Source organism: Myotis daubentonii, chromosome 19, assembly GCF_963259705.1.
Source record: "Myotis daubentonii chromosome 19, mMyoDau2.1, whole genome shotgun sequence".
Classification (NCBI taxonomy): domain Eukaryota; kingdom Metazoa; phylum Chordata; class Mammalia; order Chiroptera; family Vespertilionidae; genus Myotis; species Myotis daubentonii.
This window is the reverse complement of record NC_081858.1, coordinates 2,331,001-2,350,644: the sequence shown is the minus strand read 5'-3', so window position 1 is coordinate 2,350,644 and position 19,644 is coordinate 2,331,001. Positions and strand designations below refer to the sequence as shown.

The following is a 19,644-nucleotide window of genomic DNA, read 5'->3' as shown; positions in this document are numbered from 1 at the left end:
GCCTAGTCCCTGTGAGTCAGCACCTGCTGCTGAGCAGGCCCTGCCAGACGCAAGCTCAGCCCCAGGACTGGCTCTCTCTCCCTTCCTCTCTGAAACCATTAAAAAAAAAGAAGAAGAAAAATAACACAGTTCTCAGAGTGCAGATGTGTGTCCTCAGGAGGCTGACCTCCCAGCCACCCAGAGGTGAGGGCCGTCGGCTCGGCTCTGACAGGCACTGAGCTCATCAGAACCCCCTCCCACTGTCGCGGCCACGCTCGAGGCATCCCTGCGTGGTGAGCGGCGCTGCTCCCGGGCGAGCCAGGCCCCCGCGAGGCGGAGGGTGGGCAGCGGGGCCTCGTAACGCCCACGTGGCTTTCAGAACCCCGTGTGGCCTCCTGGGAGCAGCCAGACCTGTCCCCTTACCACAGTGGCTCTCGTCGCTGTTGTCGCCACAGTCGTCCTCCAGGTCACACTTGTAGGAGAGCGGGACGCAGGTCCCCGACTCCTGGCAGCGGAACTGCGTCTCCGGGTCACACACGGTCGTAGCTGAGATGGGAGAGAGATGGCACACTCACGAGCTGCAATTCAGTCCCCAAATACAAACGTCCCGCTGGAAAATCAATTTAAAAAGAAGCAGCAACGGAAACAAAACAGACTATGGAAGAACAAACGGCGAGAGCCCGATGTGTACAGCCACAGCGCCGGGGTCGGAGCTGCGACAGGCGGAAGCGTCTGGCTGGAGAGCGAGTGATGGGGGTTCCGTCCCGAGACCCCCTCCGATGGGCGGTGCCCAAGGAAGTGGCCGGAGGTCCCTGACCGAGAAAACCACACCAGCAGCCCAGGGCCCCCCAGGAAGCTGCACGTCCTCGTGTGCACGCGGGTCGAGGGGAGGGGGATCTGCAGCAGGAACGGACTCCGCCTCCTGCCAAGCAGTTCACGGTGACCCCAAGCCTCTGTGCTCCACAGTAAAAGGAGGGAAAGGCAGCCCTGGCTGGTGTGGCTCAGTGGGTAGAGCGTCGGCCCGCGGACCATAGGGTCCTGGATTCGATTCCGGGCACGTACCTCGGTTGCAGGCGCCTCCCTGGCCCAGGCCCTGGTCGGGGTGCATGCAGGAGGCAACCCACTGATGTATTTCCCTCACATCGATGTTTCTGTCTCTCCCTCTCTCCCCCACTCTCCCTAAAACCAGTGGGAAAATATCCTCAGGCGAGGATTTAACAACAACAACAACAACAAGATGAAAGGAGAAAAAGGCCCGTGGCCGCGTGTCGGTGCCTTGCTTCCTTCCCTCTCCTGTTAAATGAAGACAACACCCCCTCACGGTGTCACCATGATGGTGAATAAGAAGACGTGTGGGTCAGAGACCACCCAATGGGTGTGAACATAATGTCACTTCTCCCTCACCATCCTCCTGCCCTCACTCCGAGGCCGAATTAGCTTCCCCCCTTTAAACAGCAGCTGTCGGGGCTCGAGCACAGCCCCTGGGAGCCAGAGCCTGCGGGAAAGGCCTGGGGAGAGGCCGCTGGGCAGTGGGGGGGCGGGGGGGGGAAGAGCAGCTGTAGAAGGAAGGGTGTGGCCCAGCCTGGGACGGGGAGGTGGGGAGGGGGTGGTGGGCATAAGGTGAAAAGCTGTGGCAACACTGCAGCTCAGCATCCCTGGCGGCTCTCACTTGAGGCTCCATTTCCTCTCTGGGACTGAGCTTGTGGTGGGAGCAGGGTAAATGCAAGGATGCCGAGACTGTAGGGGATGCACATCTAAACCCCAAGCTCCTGACAGGACCCCACAGGAGCCTGCTTAAGGGCAGGGGGACGTGCTGGCCACACCCCTGGCTCCCTCCGTCACCCCTCGTCTCCTGGCAGCGGACAGGATGCCTCCCTAGCCTCCCAGACAGTGGGTCCCTCGGCCCGGCTTCCTGTGCGTGCCCTCATGTCCGCGGCGCTGCTCTCCGCCGCCTCAGTGGGGGAACACAGCCGGGCACAGAGGCACGGGTGCCCCTGATCCCCAGCCCCACACTACGGTCCCCCACACTCACCTCCTCACTCGGCTACACCTGACCAGCTGGGCTGAGCCAAGCGGAAGGCAAGTCTCGGGCCTTGGGAAGGTCGCCCAGGCTGACATTCTCACCACCAGGAGGGCCCGCGCCAGCGGCACCCTCACCCAACGGCAGAGCTCAGGGCTGGAGGCAGCACCCTGAAGAGGCCGGGGTGCTTTCTCTCGGAACACGGAGCCCGTGAGACCCACGCTGGTCTCTGCAGCCGAAACCAACGCCCAGGACCCCAGGAGGAGCCCCTGGCCACTGGCCACGAGGTCCCGAAATCCCCCCGCCTCTGCTTCCAAGGCACCTCATCAGGGCTGGGCAGCGTGCCTGCGAAGTGCAGGTTCTGAGGAGCAGGCCCCTCCCGCCTGCTCTGGGACAGGCTCCGTTCCAGGTCAGCTCCCATGCTGCTGCCCTGGATCACTGTGTTTGAGGCGCTCTGGCTCCTCCCCCACAGATATCAGACCTTCCTGGGGGTCTGGAGGGAAAGGGGTTCTCAGTGTCGGTTTGCAGAGCAGAACCCACAGGCAGAGGTAGTGCTCCCCGAGGTTGGCCTCGGAAGCTCTCCTCATCAGAAGAACATGTCCTTGTGTCTCCATAGGCAGGATGGGCAGTGCCCGACCTGCAGGGGGAGGAGAGTGGGCGCTCCCTGCTGCGTCCCAGAGAGGCTGGGAACCGGCAGGGGCTCTGCAGGTGGATGCCGGCCACGCACACCTCCAGACACCAGGTGAACACAGAGCCGGAGCCTCCAGCATCCTCCTCAGAACACAGTGGCCATGAGCTGCCGGGCTCCAAAGACACAGCATTTGGAAGAGAAGTTTCCCAGCTCTGGTCCTTCCCCTCCGATTCATTCTGCCCACAGCTCACCTCTCCAAAGGGGAGGTTCCTCCTCTCACTCCGAGGGTCCCACCTCCCTCCTGAGAGCTCTCAACGCCTGCTGCGCCAGCCCCATGCATGCCTCCGGCCCCAGGTTCCTAGCCAGGTCTCCAAGACCCACACCCGTTTCCAGGCCAGGCCACATCCACTCTGCCCTACAGCTTTCATACCTGCGGCTCCACCTCCTACGCTCGGTCACCTCTGCTCACCTGCAGGCTCTGTGGGAGGACCTGCCCCAGTGTGACCTGGGTGCCCCATGCTCCCTGTCCTCACATCCATCGCTGCTGCTCACTGTATTTATTTACTTATTTTTAATCCTCACCCGATGATATTTTTCCATTGATTTTTTTTAGAGAGAGTGGAAGAGAGAGGGAAGGAGAGAAACATTTATGAGAGAAACACATCAATTATCTCCTGCACGAGCCCCGACCAGGGCCTGGGCCAGGAAGGAGCCTACAACCGAGGTATGTGCCCTTGACCGGAATTGAACCCAGGACCCTTCGGTCTGCAGGCTGATGCCCTATCCACTGACCCACCCCAGCTAGGGCAGGCTGTGTTTTATAATTCCCCTTCTGACTTTACACTGTGCCCACCCAGCTCCCAGTCCGCCCCAGGGCCCCATACGGAACAATGGGTCTCCGTAAATACTGCTGAGTAGGGGTGCGAACATATAACTAACAGAGGGCAAAGCTACTGACAACTGACTGAAGAGGCTAAACTTGTCTGTAAACCCTGCTGAACAGGATCAGAGACTGCAGTAGGTGCTCACCGTCCAAGACGACATTCACATGCACACACACCTGCCGGACCACGCTGGGACCGCACAATGGCGCTGCTGGGCTCCAAAGACACAGCATTTGGAAGAGAAGTTTCCCAGCTCTGGTCCTTCCCCTCCGATTCATTCTGCCCACAGCTCACCTCTCCAAAGGGAAGGTTCCTCCTCTCAGTCCGAGGGTCCCACCTCCCTCCTGAGAGCTCTCAACGCCTGCTGCGCCAGCCCCATGCATGCCCCCGGCCCCAGGTTCCTAGCCAGGTCTCCACGACCCACACCCGTTTCCAGGCCAGGCCACATCCACTCTGCCCTACAGCTTTCATACCTGCGGCTCCACCTCCTACGCTCGGTCACCTCTGCTCACCTGCAGGCTCGGGGAGCACCTGGTCCACCTCCCAAAGGCGAGCATCGAACCTACAGACCCAGACCGCCACCTGTCCCTGCCCCGTCGCCAGCTGCCGACTCCCACTTTCAGCCGCGTGATGCTTATCTGTGAACATCTTACAATGATCTATGTGGGTCTGTTTTAAATAATAATACATATCTAGTTGGGCATACAAAGGTGTGTTCTCTCCTCCAAACAACCCCATCCGCTTGCATGCGTCACTAACCATGACGGCCAGCCAGCACCCGGGACCTGCGGTTCTCAGCCGGTGTGCCAAAGGAACGTTTAAGCACACAGTTCCTGTTCGTCAGGGCACTGGCCTCTCTTCCTTAGATTGTCCAATAAAAATGACAACAGCCAACACGACCGGACGACATAGCCATCCGGTACAGCGAGAACGAATCAAAGTTATAGCTATTTTTGTCGGATCAGCAAAAAATCGGCTTTTTGGTTTAGTTTGTGTGTGCCATGAGATGAAAAAGATGGACAGTCACTGCCCTCGATGGCCAGTCCCACCCACGAGCTGGCCAGCCTTCTGTGTAACGGGAAATGCTTAACATCTGGGCACTCGGCCCCTCCGGGACTCACGGCAGTTCCTCTCGTCGCTCAGGTCTCCGCAGTCGTCGTCGAAGTCACACCGCCAGACGCTGCTGATGCAGTTCCCGTTGCTGCAGCGATGCTGGCTGCGGAGACAGGTGCTCTCTGTGGGCGGGAGGGGAGAAACAAAGCCAAGGTTACTCTCGCTCACAGCTGGACCAGACCGTCTCTCCTGAGTTCCCATTTCTCTTCCTCATGGCCTGCCTAGAGCGTAAAGCAGAAGAGAGGTGCCTGCAGGGCCGCGGCCTCTAGCCTCTTTCCTCGTCCAGTCACACTTCCAGGAGAAGAGGCCAGGAGGGGTGTTTGCAGGCGGGCACGATGACGAACAAGGAGCGTGATGACGCCACCTGGACCCAGTGGGTAGAGGAACCATATACCGAAGCCACAGAATACTAATGGCTCCCTCATGCACGCGTCCACACAGCATTCAAACACACGTGCTGAGTGTGTCTGTAGCTATGTGTGTCCAATGTAGTTACATACATTCAATTTACCAACCAAGGTTAGGAAGACTTTCTTTACCACCCGTGAGGGTTTTTCTTTAAAGCGAGCAGTTAGGACCCTCCCGCAGATGCAGGCGTTGCTCAGCGCGGTCCGGAACAGGCGAGCAGGGCCCGGGCTGGGGACTCTGGGTGTTCTGTCGGGACAGAGGGCGGGTCCCCTTCACCGGGACTTGGTGTCAACGTTTCTTCCCAAAGCCCTCCAGAGCTCGGAAGAGTTTCCTGTGCCTGAAAGGGAGGCTCCTCCTCCTCCATTTGTCTTTCTAACAGAGACCAGCGGTGGCTTCATGCCCCAGATGAAGCAGTTGCTGGCGAGGCGGGGGGGGGGGGGGGGGGGGGGGGTGTAACCTCACAAAGCAAAGAGCCTGGAGCCCAAGGAGGAGGAAACTCGGGCCTTGAATGGGTGCTTCCCAGCAAGGCCCCTCCAGGACCCAGCTCAGGGGCAGGAGGAGGCGGCTGAGGACCAGGAAGTGGGGAGGGTACAATTAGACAGGAAGACGGTGAAGCAGCTTTCCAGGGGAAAAGTTAGAATCCGTGGATTCAAATTCAGAGGGAGAGGGATGAGGCTGCTACAGCCATTGGATGGGAATAGGGACGCGAGGCCAGAAAGTTCAGGGCTCCAGGCGGGGCGGGGCGGGCGGGGGAGGTGGAGTCAAAGCAGTTCTTTCTCCTAGTCCAGTTGGTCCAACTTACAGGAAGCTAGAGAGCTTAGGGGAGGGACGAGCAAGGAGAGCAGTGGCCAGACAAGAGAAAGGCAGCTCAGGGCCCTGCACCGGGCACTGTGGGAAGTGGGCCTCTGTGGTCCGCCCCAGCATGGCCGGCTTTGGATGGAAGCGTCACGGAGTTTCCCCAGGGCGCACAGAATGTGGGGAGGAGGGGAGAGGATGTACAAACAAAGAACTGTGGGCGTGGGCCAGCATCCTGGTGGAAACCCCAGGGGCGCCCACCTCAACTAGGGGGTGGGGGGGGGAGGCAACTGGAAAAAGCCTCAGCCCATCCTCTTAAATGGCCCAATGGGAGAGAGCAGACCTGGGCGACCTATGAGGGAACAGGTGACCATGGTGCTCAGCCAATGAGGAGCCGGAGGAGGGACTCGCACCCTCGGGATAAATAGCCTGTGATCGCTGCTCCATGTGCCCGTCCCAACACCCACTCTTGCGAGAACGTATTAAAGGTCTCGTTTTCGTCACACATCTGTCAGGTATTGGGACAGGTGAGCATTTCTCACAACGTTAAACCAAAAGCATAAGCTCTTATCTATACTAATAAAAGGGTAATATGCTAATTAGACCAAGAGACCTTCTGGACATCCTTCAGGACAAAGCCATGGCGGTGGGGCTGAGGCAGAGGCAGTTGGGGGTGATCAGGCCGGGGGGGGGGGGGCAGTTGGGGGGAGCAGGCTGGCAGCAGAGTGGTTAGGAGCGATCAGGCAGGCAGTTAGGTGAGCAGTTAGGAGCCAGTGGTCCCAGATTGTGAGCGGGATGTCCGACTGCCTGTGGGATCGGGCCTGAACCGGCAGTCAGACATCCCCCAGGGCTCCCAGATTGGAGAGGGTGCAGGCTGGGCTGAGGGACACCGACCCCGCTCCCCGTGCACGAGTTCCGTGCACCGGGCCTCTAGTTTATAATAATAAAAGCGTAATATGCTAATTAGACCGGACAGCCAAACGACCTTCCAGATGTCCTTCTGGACGACCTTCTGAACGAAGCCAGGGCTGCAAGGGCTGAGGCGAGCCGCTGCGGCTGCGAGGGCCGAGCCCCTTGCATGGATTTCGTGCATCGGGCCTCTAGTTTTTAAATCACAGCTCAGGGCTGTCCTGAATGAGGACTGAAGTCCCACGGTGGACCCTGAGCCAGGTGTGTGCAGGCTCGGACACAGTGGTGCTGTTTCCACTGGGGGCATTTCAGTAACTCAAAGATGTCAGGGAATAGAGAGTGAGGGAGCCAGGGGAGGAAAGGAGAGGGGGGAGGGGAGGAGAGGAAGAAGGGAGGAGGGGGAAAGGGGGAGGAGGGGGAAAGGGGGAGGAGGGGGAAAGGCGAGGAGGGGGAAAGGCGAGGAGGGGGAAAGGGGAGGAGGGGCAAAGGGGAGGAGGGGGAAAGGGGAGGAGGGGGAAAGGCGAGGAGGGGGAAAGGGGAGGAGGGGGAAAGGCCAGGAGGGGTAAAGGCGAGGAGGGGGAAAGGCGAGGAGGGGGAAAGGGGAGGAGAGGAAGAAGGGAGGAGGGGGAAAGGGGAGGAGGGGGAAAGGGGGGGGGAAGGGGAGGAGGGGGAAGGGGAGGAGGGGAGGGGAGGAGGGGAGGGGGAGAGAAAGGGGAGGGGGAAGGGGAGGAGGGGGAAGGGGAGGAGGGGGAAAGGGGAGGAGGGGAGGGGAGGAGGGGAGGGGGAGAGAAAGGGGAGGGGGGAAGGGGAGGAGGGGAGGGGGGAAGGGGAGGAGGGGGAAAGGGGGAGGAAGGGGAAAGGGGGAGGAGGGGGAAGGGGAGGAGGGGGAAAGGGGAGGAGGGGAGGGGAGGAGGGGAGGGGGAGAGAAAGGGGAGGGGGGAAGGGGAGGAGGGGGAAAGGGGGAGGAGGGGGAAAGGGGGAGGAGGGGGAAAGGGGAGGAGGGAAGGGGAGGAGGGGAGGGGGAGAGAAAGGGGAGGGGGAAGGGGAGGAGGGGGAAAGGGGAGGATGAAGGGAAAGGGGAGGAGGGGAGGGGGAGAGAAAGGGGAGGGGGGAAGGGGAGGAGGGGGAAAGGGGAAGAGGGAAGGGGAGGATGAAGGGAAAGGGGAGGAGGGGGAGGGGGAGAGAAAGGGGAGGGGGGAGGGGCGGAGGGGGAAGGGGGAGGGAGGGAAGGGAAGCATCGCACCTTCTTTCACGCAGGAGTTGTTCTTCAGCTGGTAGCCCCCGGGGCACTCGCACTGCAGGTCCCCGGCCGGGAGCTGGGTGCCCGCCACGCCCTCTGGACATCTGCAGCTCCGGCTGCCGTCGGCCTTGGGCAGGCACAGCAGGCTGCAGGGCCTGGGCACACAGGCGTTGCTCCCTGGGGGAGGCACAGAGTCAGGGACACGTGTTCACCCCGGAGGCCCCACAGCAGCTCCTCCTCCTCAGACACCCCCGTGTGAGGCTGAGAACGAGAGGAAGTGGCCCGTGCGGGGCCCTCCTGGGACCCCTCTGCTCAGAGCCTCAGGGAAGTCCCTGCCCACACGACGCCCTGCAGACCAGAGTCCCCAGAGAACGGGAGGCTGACGGAACTCGGGAACCAGGGAGCTGAGCGGGAGAAAAGTCCTCTGGGGGCGTAGGGGTGGTGCAGGGCAAGCCCCACCTGTGGAGGCCAAGACCAACTTGGAGGATGCAGAGGAGGGAGTCCGGGCTGGACAGCACCAGGGACCAGGGAGATGCAGGGGAGGGGGAGGGGAGAAGCAGAGGGGGGAGGTGAGAGGCGGGGGGGGAGGGGAAAGGGGCGCAGGGGGGAGGGGAGCAGCAGGTGAGGAGGATGGGGGAGGGAAGAGGCAGGTGAAGGGGGTAGGGGGAGGGGAGAGGCAGGTGAGGGAGGTAGGGGTAGGGGAGAGGCAGGTGAGGGAGGTAGGGGGAGGGAAGAGGCAGGTGAGGGGGGTAGGGGGAGGGGAGCAGCAGGTGAGGAGGATGGGGGAGGGAAGAGGCAGGTGAGGGGGGTAGGGGGAGGGGAGCAGCAGGTGAGGAGGATGGGGGAGGGGAGAGGCAGGTGAGGGGGGTAGGGGGAGGGGAGCAGCAGGTGAGGAGGATGGGGGAGGGAAGAGGCAGGTGAGGGGGGTAGGGGGAGGGGAGAGGCAGGTGAGGGAGGTAGGGGGAGGGGAGAGGCAGGTGAGGGGGGTAGGGGGAGGGGAGCAGCAGGTGAGGAGGATGGGGGAGGGAAGAGGCAGGTGAGGGGGGTAGGGGGAGGGGAGAGGCAGGTGAGGGAGGTAGGGGGAGGGGAGAGGCAGGTGAGGGGGGGTAGGGGGAGGGGAGCAGCAGGTGAGGAGGATGGGGGAGGGAAGAGGCAGGTGAGGGGGGTAGGGGGAGGGGAGAGGCAGGTGAGGGAGGTAGGGGGAGGGGAGAGGCAGGTGAGGGGGGTAGGGAGAGGGGAGAGGCAGGTGAGGGAGGTAGGGGGAGGGAAGAGGCAGGTGAGGGGGGGTAGGGGGAGGGGAGAGGCAGGTGAGGGGGGTAGGGGGAGGGGAGAGGCAGGTGAGGGGGGTAGTGGGAGGGGAGAGGCAGGTGAGGGAGGTAGGGGGAGGGGAGAGGCAGGTGAGGGGGGTAGGGGGAGGGAAGAGGCAAAGGAGAGGGAGAGGGATGGGGGAGGGGAGGGGCAGGGGAAGAGGAGGAGGGGGAGGAACCTGTCACAGGCCTCATCAGGCTCTGCTGCCACACCACAAACCCACACACAGACCAGTCTGTGGGCATCCCTCCCACTGTGTCCAAACGTCCTCCCGGCTTTCTGAGAGGACGGCGGACGGAGCTCCTAGCCCTCCCCGTGCTGGAGAGAACTCTGGCTGAGCCGGGGCGCAGGGTGCTTCCCTAGATGCAGTGTCTTTGGGGCGGACGCCAGAGGAGCAGAAACCTTTGCAGCGACGGAAGGCGGGCCACGGAGCAGCAGCACGCGCCCCGACTGTGAGAGGCGCCCTTTCCCTTTCCTGTGGGCTCGTCGGCATCAAGACGGAAAAAATAAACGTGTGTCTCTGATAAAGCTCAGCCCATGGGGAGCCTCCCGCTGTCCCCTCACAGGCAGAGACCGGCCAGCATCAGACCGGTGACCTGTCCCCTGCAGCCGGACGCCATCTGTGCCTGCGGCTGGAAGACGGGGTTCACCCGTGGCCAGCAGTGCCGGCGATGGGCCATCTGGATGTGTGGGCCCCGTATCTGCGTTAACCGGCACACATAACAACAAACATCGCCACCTCCCAGAGGCAAGGCCCCGGATTACAAGACGCGACTAAACAGATAGAACACACCCACCCACGGAGGGAAAACCATGGGACGAACATCCAAGGGTCCCCCACGCAACCTCATAACCCTAAAGGCTGACGGCCCCACAGCACGGCCGACCCCGGCAGACAGGCCAGACACGCGGGCTGCGCCAGCCGCCAGCTCTGCTCCACAGGGGCGCCCACTCCTCCCCTCAGGGGCACGGCCAGGCTGCGGGCGGGAATGCGGGGCTGCCACTCAGGGGCCACACTCCACAGGATGGCACCCACACACTGTGCGCAAGGTGAGGCCGCTGCAGTCAGCCCGCTCCTCCTCCGGGGAAGGAGCCCGGAAAAGCCAGGCCCTGCAGACATGTCCGTGGGGCAGTCTCACCAGGAAGCCACAGCTTCTCGCTCTCCGCCCCTCGCACCCCCCCAGCCACGTGCCCAGTGACACAGGGAAGGTGCTGGGTGTCAATGCCCTGGGGACGGGCAGGGCTGGCAGAGCGGGTGTGGCCACTGCGAGCCTGAGGACCGGAGTGAATAGTAACCCCCTCAGCAAAGGGCTTCCCTCCCAGGCCCCAGCTCTCGCTGTGCTTGGCTTTTGGCTCCTGGGCCCCCTGTCTGCTTCCTGCCGGCGTTTCCTCCACAGCCATGTGCCATGCGGACCCCACACGCGATGGACGGTGGCCCACGGCACGCGGGCCCCACACGTGATGGACGGTGGCCCACGGCACGCGGGCCCCACACGCGATGGACGGTGGCCCACGGCACGCGGGCCCCACACGTGATGGACGGTGGCCCACGGCACGCGGGCCCCACACGCGATGGACGGTGGCCTGCAGGGGACACAAGCTGAGCCAGCTGGTGCTGGGCTGGTCCCAGCTCCCACAAGGACAGGACCCCCTGGACACGGGCTCTGATTCTCGCTCTGCTGAAGCCCAGCCGCGCTGCTGTGACGGGACGAAGGGGTGGGGGCTGTGGAAACCCAGGGGGAATTCCATGGACATACAGCTTCTACCCTGTCTCATCCTCCCTGGGGGCCTCTGAAATACTGGTTCCAGTGGCACCCCAAGAACCCCACTTCCACGAGCAACTGGGGACACGAGCCCCTCTCCTATCCTGTAACAAAAAGATGACACATCACCCAATATGCCAAGAAACTGAACAATAATTGAATGTTTGGAAAATATTCAATCAGAATATTTTCACATGGGTTGTGTCTATAAAATACTAACATTTTCACACGAAGAGCAAGTGCTCCTATGCAAAGAGGCAAGAGCCAAAAGCACAGAACCCAGAATGGAACCCAGTGTTCAGGAGCCCCGGCTAGACGGGGAGGCATGAGACCAGTTTCAGGGGCAACCCCCAACCCCTGCGGACCCGGTCGCTGACCCCGAGAGGCAGGCAGGTGCAGGAAACAGGGCCACTGTGCCAGGGGGAGCCTGGAGGGCAGGGGTGCAGTCCAACAAAGCACCGAGCCCGGCCCTCCCACCGGACCAGTCGGTGTGGGAGGACGGGGAACAGGAAGGGCATCGCCCCAGGGTGAAGGGGGTCCCCTGAGAAGACCGAGCCCGGCCCTGGGTGTCTGTCAGTCAGGTTTCCTGACATCCTCTTTGGGAAACCCCTCCAGGAGGTGCTGGACTGACTGCCCCCTCGGAGGGCCTGCAGGCTGCGCTCCTGCGTGACATGCGCTTCCCAGAGGCAATCCCCGCCGGCACAGCCGCTGGCACAGCCGTGAGGCAATGAGCACAGAGAGTGACTGTTTTCAGACTCCCCGGCGCCTCTGCAGCGGGACTGGCACCAGCAGAAACAGAGGGTCTGGAAGCCCACATTTCCCGTCGAGCCCTGGGATCTGGCCGGCCCGGGCCAGCAGGCACCCCTGGCCTTGCCCTCCTCCTTTCCCTTAACAGTAAATGACGATGGGGTCCAGTCTTTCCTAAGATGGACTTGAGAATCAGTTCTCCCATCTTCTCTAGCGAGGCCTTCCAACCAATAACCCTTTGCCTGCTCCAAACGCTGACTCACTGAATACGTATTGGCCTTGTCTTTCTTTCTTTCTTTCTTTCTTTCTTTCTTTCTTTCTTTTTTTTTTTTTTTAGCATCAGGTACACGAACCTTGGGCCTGTAATGGAGCCAGTTAGGAGTCAAAACTACTACCTTATTTAGTCATCTATACACTTGGCAATTACTGAACTCAAACCCACCCCAGAATGCATACCTGCCCTCATTATAAACAGTTAAAAGCATGTGCTGCTTGCAGGCTCTGAGGAAGAATTCCAAGGGCCCCAACATACTAAACATATCAACGGCCTCGCAAAGTAAGCTGCTTCAGGAAAAGACTGAAGAACGAGTCCCAGTGATTTTACGCACAAACCAGCCGGGTGTCAGGATGGAAAACGCATCTGTCGGAAAGCAAGTAGCTCAAACTGACAAATGCTCCGAAGGAACAAAGTTCTATCACAGACAGAACCAGTGAAACTGCTGAGTCGGCCGTGAACCAGGCCCTGTGGCTTCGGGGGCGACAGCGGCAGCCGAGCGGGTCAACGCAGCCGCAGTTCAGGTTCTTACCACTCACTCAGCGTGCGACGCAGAGCTACTAAGCCCGACTTTGTCCATGTCCACGTCCTCGCCAATCAAATGGAAATACGGATGGTGCACATGGATCTGGGAAAGATGAACTGAGGTCCCAGAACCCATCAAGCACATGTGGGTGCTCACTGTGGGAAGTGGGCCCCTGTGGTCCCCCCCAGCATGGCCGGCTTTGGATGGAAGCGGCTGCTGAGTTTCCCCAGGGCGCACAGAATGTGGGGAGGAGGGGAGAGGGTGTAGGAACAAAGAACTGTGCCCGTGGGCCAGCATCCTGGAGGAAACTCCCGAGGTGCCCGCCTCAACTGGACGGGGGAGGTGGAGGCATCTGGAAAAAGCCTCAGCCCATCCTCTGAAATGGCCCAATGGGGGAGAGCAGACCTGGGCGACCTACGAGGGAACAGGTGACCATGGTGCTCAGCCAATGAGGAGCCGGAGGAGGGACCAAGTAAATGGGTTGTGCTCACTGCCCCAAGTGTTTCTGCACAACCGGACGGACACCCACTCTCGAGAGTGCATTAAAGTCTCGTTTTCGCCGTACTTCTGTCTCTGAGTCCGTTATTTTAATTCGGACAGGTGAGCATTTCTCACATGATGACATCACACTGCCTTAATAAATGTAGTTATTATCATCATCTTTATTGTACACTCACAGAAAGTCCTCCATGTGCCACGAGCAGACAACAAAAACAACAGACTGCCTGGCACCAAGGACTGGCACCCGGAACAGGGATCTGCCATATTCTCAGTGCCCAAAGGAGCAGGCAGGCTTGAGCCAAGCTCAAGACCAGGAGACACCCCACTGCACGTGAGCTGTGCGGCAGCCAGAGGCCGTGCAGAGGCCTCGATGTAACCCACGGCCCATCGGAGAGATCACAGCCTTGCTGCTCCGGCCCCGGGACGGCGGCAGGTCTCCGGGAAGCAGCCGACAGCACGACTTCCCCTTCACATGCAAGCCCCTTCCCCGAAGTGTGGCTGCAGGCCAGCTGGGAGGAAGCGACCTGCCAACAGGGGCCTGAAGGCCAGGGCTGCGGCTCCGCTGACCGCCGTGTTTCAGGAGCGGCCTGTGCTCACGGGGACGCGTCAGGTGCAGACCGGCCTCCTGGGCCAGGCGGGAGCTGAGAAATGGTGGTCAGCGGGCTGGTGTCCTCGCCACGGCTCAGTCACGAGCTGGGCGCTGATCCCTTCATTGCCCCAGTTCAGGCCAGGCACCTATTCTAAGAACGAATGTGGCCTCTCCACTTCGTGGCAGAATTGGAACAAAACTCAGCCCTGGGCTGCCAGGGGCCCTTGGGAAAACAAATTCCTCTCTAAGATGTCACTCCCAAATCTCTAACCACGGATCCTGTTCCAGCCCTGCCCACCGCAGGTCAGCCGCGAGGACATAACAATATTGCCTTACAGTTCTCTGCGCCCGCACTGGTCCCAGGAGGGTTATGGTATCTCTAACCGTATTACTTCCCTTTGTCAATTTTCTCTGAGCACAGGGCCAGCCAAGCCGGCAGGACAATGTCGCATTCTAATTCAAACCAGAGCCCTGCCGTGTGTCCGGCCAGGGAGTCAGCCGACCCAGGGCCACCAAACCCTGCAGCCAAAGAGGCGCTTCCTGAAAGGCTGTCCGTGGAGAGCCTGCCCCCTCCTCTGTGCCACCGTGCGCTGAGGTCAACAGAGGGAAAGGGCATCGGGCACAGGGCACTTCCACAGAACAGCTCGCCTCCAGGACCCAGAGGCCAGAGCCTCCCAGCATCTCAGCAGCCACAGCCAACATCTGTAAGAAAACTACTGACTGCAGCTCCTCCTCATCCGTCTTCTTCCAATAAACGTGAAGTGGCACCTACTAAGTGCCAAGCTCTGGTAACACTACGTTTCATGGTGGGGACACAGTGAGTCATCATACAGCAGCACCTCGTACCACGGCAGACGCGTGCTCGTCTGAGCCACGAGACCCAGACGGGATCCTGCCGGGAAGCAGCGCAGCCCCGGGGAAGGGAGTGCGGGCAGCGTGGCCCCGGGACAGGCGTGTGGCAGGAACGAAGCACATGTGGGGCCCCTCTGGCTGCAGCGGAGGGCACATCCCCACTCAGCAGGGGATGAGAACAGGGGAGGCTGGACTCACCTACCAATCACCAGCGCGGGCGGGCAAGGCACGCCTCTTCCAGCTGCGGTATCTCATTAGAACAGGAATCACAATGGCGTTGGCAAGAAGTGATCAGTGTGCCTGCCACTGAGACTGGCAGTGACTGGCTGAGACTGGCTGTGGCTAGATAACACTGGCTGTGACTGGCTGATTCTGGCTGAGACTGGCTGAGGCTGCGGAGCTGCTGGGGGGAGGCTGCCAGCACCCAGCCCTTTTCTGAGACCCACCAAGGAGATGAGGGAGGAGGCGCCCTTACCAGTGGTCTTCCCCTTGTAGAAAACCTTCATGTCCATCAGCCCCGGGAGCTGGCTGGCCAGCAGCTCCACCTGCGACCCGCCCTGCTTGGATGCTCGGAAGATGCTGAGCTGTGACCAGTCGTCCCAGTAGAGGTCGTTCTGAAAAGAAAACGGCGGCTCTTCAGTGTGGCTCCGGGCTGCCCTCTGGGCCTCGGCGAGAAGTGGAGCTGCCGGGGAGGGACGGCGCCGCCGCGGCCCCTCTGGACCCCACACGATGCGAGTCAGGAGACCATCCAAACCTCAGCCAGTACCCACACTAAGGCACTGCCCGAAAGAAACGATTCGGTCAACACTCACGTTTGCCCACGAGCCCAACCTCCCGTTTGAAATCTCCTCCATGTTGGGAGAACCTTTCATTCTAGAGTCCACGCGGGGTGGCCGGCCCCACAGGTACAGGCTCCGCGGGGGCCACACAGAGGCTGGGCAAAGCTTCCCAGAGACGCGGGCCGGAGGTGAAACCAGGCACCGGGCACCTGTCTGCATCCCTCTGGATGGGCTGAAACAAACAGCCTCAAATTCGGAAATGAGTCTCTTCTAGAGGTTAGACTAGCCTCCCCGCAAAAACCCAGCCCGTTTGTCATGCGGGGGACAGGGGTGCGGGAGGGAGCCCCACCTTGAAGACCGCGATGGCATAGGGGTGCGGGAGGCCGCCCAGGAGGACCGAGCGCTGCTGGCCGCGGAGGGAGACCCGCTCGATGCAGTCCAGGTAGGCGTCCGTCCAGTAGACCCACTGCTCGTCCACAGAGATGCCATTGGGCCACTTCACGTCCTCGGACACGAGGGAGCGCACAGCGGAGCCGTCCATGTTGCTCCGGTAAATGCCCGGCCTCAGGTCTCCCCAGTCGGTCCAGAGCATCACCCTGTGCGACCAGAGAGCACGTGTCACCAGCTCCAGGACAGGAGAGCAGGCCCTGCTCCCCGGGGAGGCCCTCCCACCAGCACAGGGACAGGAGCTTGGTCCCTGCTCCCCGGGGGAGGCCCTCCCACCAGCAAAGGGACAGGAGAGCAGGCCCTGCTCCCCGGGGGAGGCCCTCCCACCAGTGGGTTATTTCAGCCTTATTATCACAGTATGTAATCAGGATACCTAAACCGTTTCATTCCTTGACCCAAAAGTTCCTTTACTGGGCATTTTCTATGTATATAATCAAGTGATACACAGGTAACATAAAAATGATGGTCATCATAGCAAAGACTGTTCACACTAACAAAAATAATTTTTTTAAATAAAATATGTATGTATTTTTGTGTGTGTATACATATATGTATTTTTGTGTGTAGAAAAAGTGATACATTATGATACACACAAAAGAAAATTATGCAGCCTAAAGTCTATAGGTTCTCATATGAAACCATCTTCAAAACATATTAAACTTTTAATATATGGCCCGGCCGGCATGACTCAATGGTTGAGCAGCGACCTATGAATCAGAAGGTCATGCTTAGATTCCCGGTCAGGGCACATGCCTGGGTTGAGGGCTCAATCCCCAGTGGGGGACATGCAGGAGGCAGCCAAGCAATGATTCTCCCTCATCACTGATGTTTCTATCTCTTTCTTCCTCTTCCTTCCTCTCTGTAATCAATAAAAAGAAATTTAACATATGCAGAATAGTACAATACATATCTTAGTGCTCTACTTGGCAAATACATGTGTGTGTCTGAGTGTTTTAAAGATATGTGCTTGTATGTGGGTTAAGAAATTCTGAAAGAGACAGACCCAACCACTAACCCCCTGGAAATGTGAGGCGAAGAGTTAATAGTGAGAAGGAGAAACAGTATTGTCCACTTCATAAACTTCTGTTCTCTTTCAATGTTTTGAATCAAATGCATAAGGGCATATATTACTCTCAGATTTTTGTTGTTATTCATTCGCACCCGAGGATATTTTTTAAATGTGTGGACCATGCAAGAAATGCACTGCCCATGGACACGGACAATAGTGTGGTGAAGGCCAGGGTGGGGCAGGGGCTGGTGGAGGGGGGCAGTGAGGGTAAAAAGAGGGACATCTATAATACTCTCAACAATAAAGGTAAATTTTAAAAAATAAAACAAATGCTACAATAAATGTGTGTGTGGTATTAAAAGAAAAAGAATCCTCACACTATCCAATCAGACCTAACTATGTCTACAGAGAAGCTTTAACATTACCTTTTCTTAATATGTTCTTATTGATTTCAGAGAGGAAGGGAGAGGAAGAGAGAGAGAGAAACACCAGTGATGAGAGAGAATCATCAATCAGCTGCCTCCTGCACGCCCCCTACTGGGGATCGAGCCTGCGTGTGCCCTCGCCGGGAATCGAACTGGTTCATAGGTCGATGCTCACCCACTGAGCCACGCTGGTCAGGCCTTAATGTTCCCTTTGGTTGGAGAAACTCCCCACAGATGTGGACATCTGGATGTCTAAGAAATCCGGATACTGGCTGGTGAAAAGTTACCTGACAAAGACCATGGTTTCAAACTCAGGTGACAGCTTATTACAACCACAGCCCTGAGAAGCAGCTTTTGCCCAGCAATCTGCATTTCCGCGAGTCTGTCTGCTGCAGCCTCGACTCACACCGTCGTCCACGGGGCCACACTTACCCCTCCTGGGGCACGAGGGCCAGGGCGCGGGGCCGATCGAGCACAGAGGAATTGACGATCGTGAGCCGGAAGTCACCATCAGGATGAGCGACCTGACAAACACGAAGGAAGAGAAAAGGGCCCAGATGGGTCAGAGCTCCTTGCGGCCTCCTTCCAGCTCCTGCCTGCAGACAGGCCCCTCCATGCCACGCGGTTCCGCTCCGGCCTGACCTGGGCAATCTGCCGCTCTTCCCAGTCAGCGTGGCCTTTCCTCGGGCTCCCGAGACGCTCCTGCTCCCGCTCCCCAGAGGCACCAGCACCGGCCGGCCGGTGCCCAGGCCCGGCGACCTGCCCCGCATGCATGTGTTTACTTACTGAAGCCGCCTGCGGCCCAGGCCCCAGTCGCCTGGCGCCACACGGTCACAGAGCAAAGCCCCAATGTCACAGCCTTGCAGTTAAGCCTCCACAGGCTGGTCCCACATTCTCTCGCTTCTACTTCAGCTCCTACGACTTCCCAAGGCCTGTCTCCCCACCTTTCCGAGCCCGCCTGCTTCTGCCATCTCCCCGGGCCTGTCCTCTGCTCTCTAATCAAAGCCTGTCTTTCCTTCAAACTCACCGCAGGCCCCTCCTCTGCCACGTCTTCTGAGCACCTTGCTCAGTGGGCCTCTAGCTTTACACCAGTTTGCACAAGCAGTGCCTGTGCGAGTGTGAGCACGGCTCTGCCTGCCTCCTGCTGGCCACGGAGCACAGGCCACACACCGTTAAAGAAGAGAGAGACACGGACAAGCCCAGCAGCAGCCCGGCCGGTTGGCTCAGTGGACAGAGCGTCGGCCTGCAGACCCAAGAGTCCCGGGTTTGATTCTGGTCAAGGGCACGAACCTCGGTTGCAGGCTCCTCCCTGGCCTGGGCCCTGGTCAGGGCTCCTGCAGAAGGCAACCAATCAATGTTTCTGTCTTTCCCTCTCTCTCCCACTCTCTCCAAAAATCAAGGAAAAATATCCTCAAGTGAGATTGACAACGAAAAAAGGGACCAACAGCAGAGCTCCCTGTGGCAGGCCCTATGCCCTTCCATTCTCCTCTCACTGCCCCAGGTGAACCCTCCAGGGACCCTCCTCAGTCAGGGTTCAGCTCAGGTGCTGCGCCCCAAGGCTCCTCTGCCACTCACTGTGCAACCCCACCGCGCCTCTGCCCTCGCTGTGCACCCCTACCGTGCCTCTCCCCTCGCTGTGCGCCCCCAGCACACCTCTCCCCTCACTGTGCGCCCCCACCCCGCCTCTCCCCTCGCTGTGCGCCCCCAGCGCGCCTCTCCCCTCGCTGTGCGCCCCCAGCGCGCCTCTCCCCTCACTGTGCTTGCCCACCGACTGTCTGATGTTCTCACTGGGCGCCCCCACTGCAGCACGCGCCACCACCAGGAGTGGCTGCCCATTTCCTCATCATTTTGCTTCTCCAATAAACTCTACCCTTCAGCCCTAGCCGGCTTGGCTCAGTGGATTGAGCCTCGGCCTGCAGACTGAAGGGCTGTAGGTTCAATTCTGGTAAAGGGCACATGCCTGGGTTGTGGGCTCAATCCCTAGTAGGGGGCGTGCAGGAGGCAACCAATCAATGCTTCTCTCTCATCATTGATGTTTCTATCTCTCTCTCTCTCTTCCTTCCTCTCTGAAATAAATACAAATATATTTAAAAAATAAAAATAAACAAAAAAATAAACTCTATCCCTCACCTGAGCCTCCACTGTGTCATCACAAGGCGAAGCTGCTCCTGGCAGGCAACACGCACTCGGAAAGCATTGCATTTGCCAATGGCTGACGGATGCATGAACCTGAGGCCAAGTCCCTCGGCCGCTGGAACACAGGGGAGCCCAGGCCTACCTCTCACCTGAACCTCCCTGGGCTCTGTGGCCACCTGCTTCCCCTTGCCCCACGCACCACCTCCACAGGGAACAGGATCACAGAGGCAGTGCCCACCCCACAGGGAACAAGAGCACAGAGGCAGTGCCCACCCCACAGGGAACAAGAGCACAGAGGCAGTGCCCACC

At 59.7% G+C, this 19,644-nt stretch overlaps 1 protein-coding gene across 1 annotated transcript in view; it reads right to left on the bottom strand.

Annotated features, from left to right (window-relative positions):
* The window catches only part of SORL1 (sortilin related receptor 1), a 146,088-nt gene that overhangs the window by 51,537 nt on the left and 74,907 nt on the right, over positions 1 to 19,644 (bottom strand). The window contains exons 19-24 of the mRNA XM_059676766.1: positions 17,632 to 17,723; positions 15,668 to 15,914; positions 15,015 to 15,153; positions 7,983 to 8,156; positions 4,636 to 4,749; positions 403 to 525 (exon numbers count right to left, since the gene is read on the bottom strand). Coding sequence (XP_059532749.1) covers positions 403 to 525; positions 4,636 to 4,749; positions 7,983 to 8,156; positions 15,015 to 15,153; positions 15,668 to 15,914; positions 17,632 to 17,723 — 889 coding nt within the window. The remainder of the gene's footprint in view (positions 1 to 402; positions 526 to 4,635; positions 4,750 to 7,982; positions 8,157 to 15,014; positions 15,154 to 15,667; positions 15,915 to 17,631; positions 17,724 to 19,644) is intronic.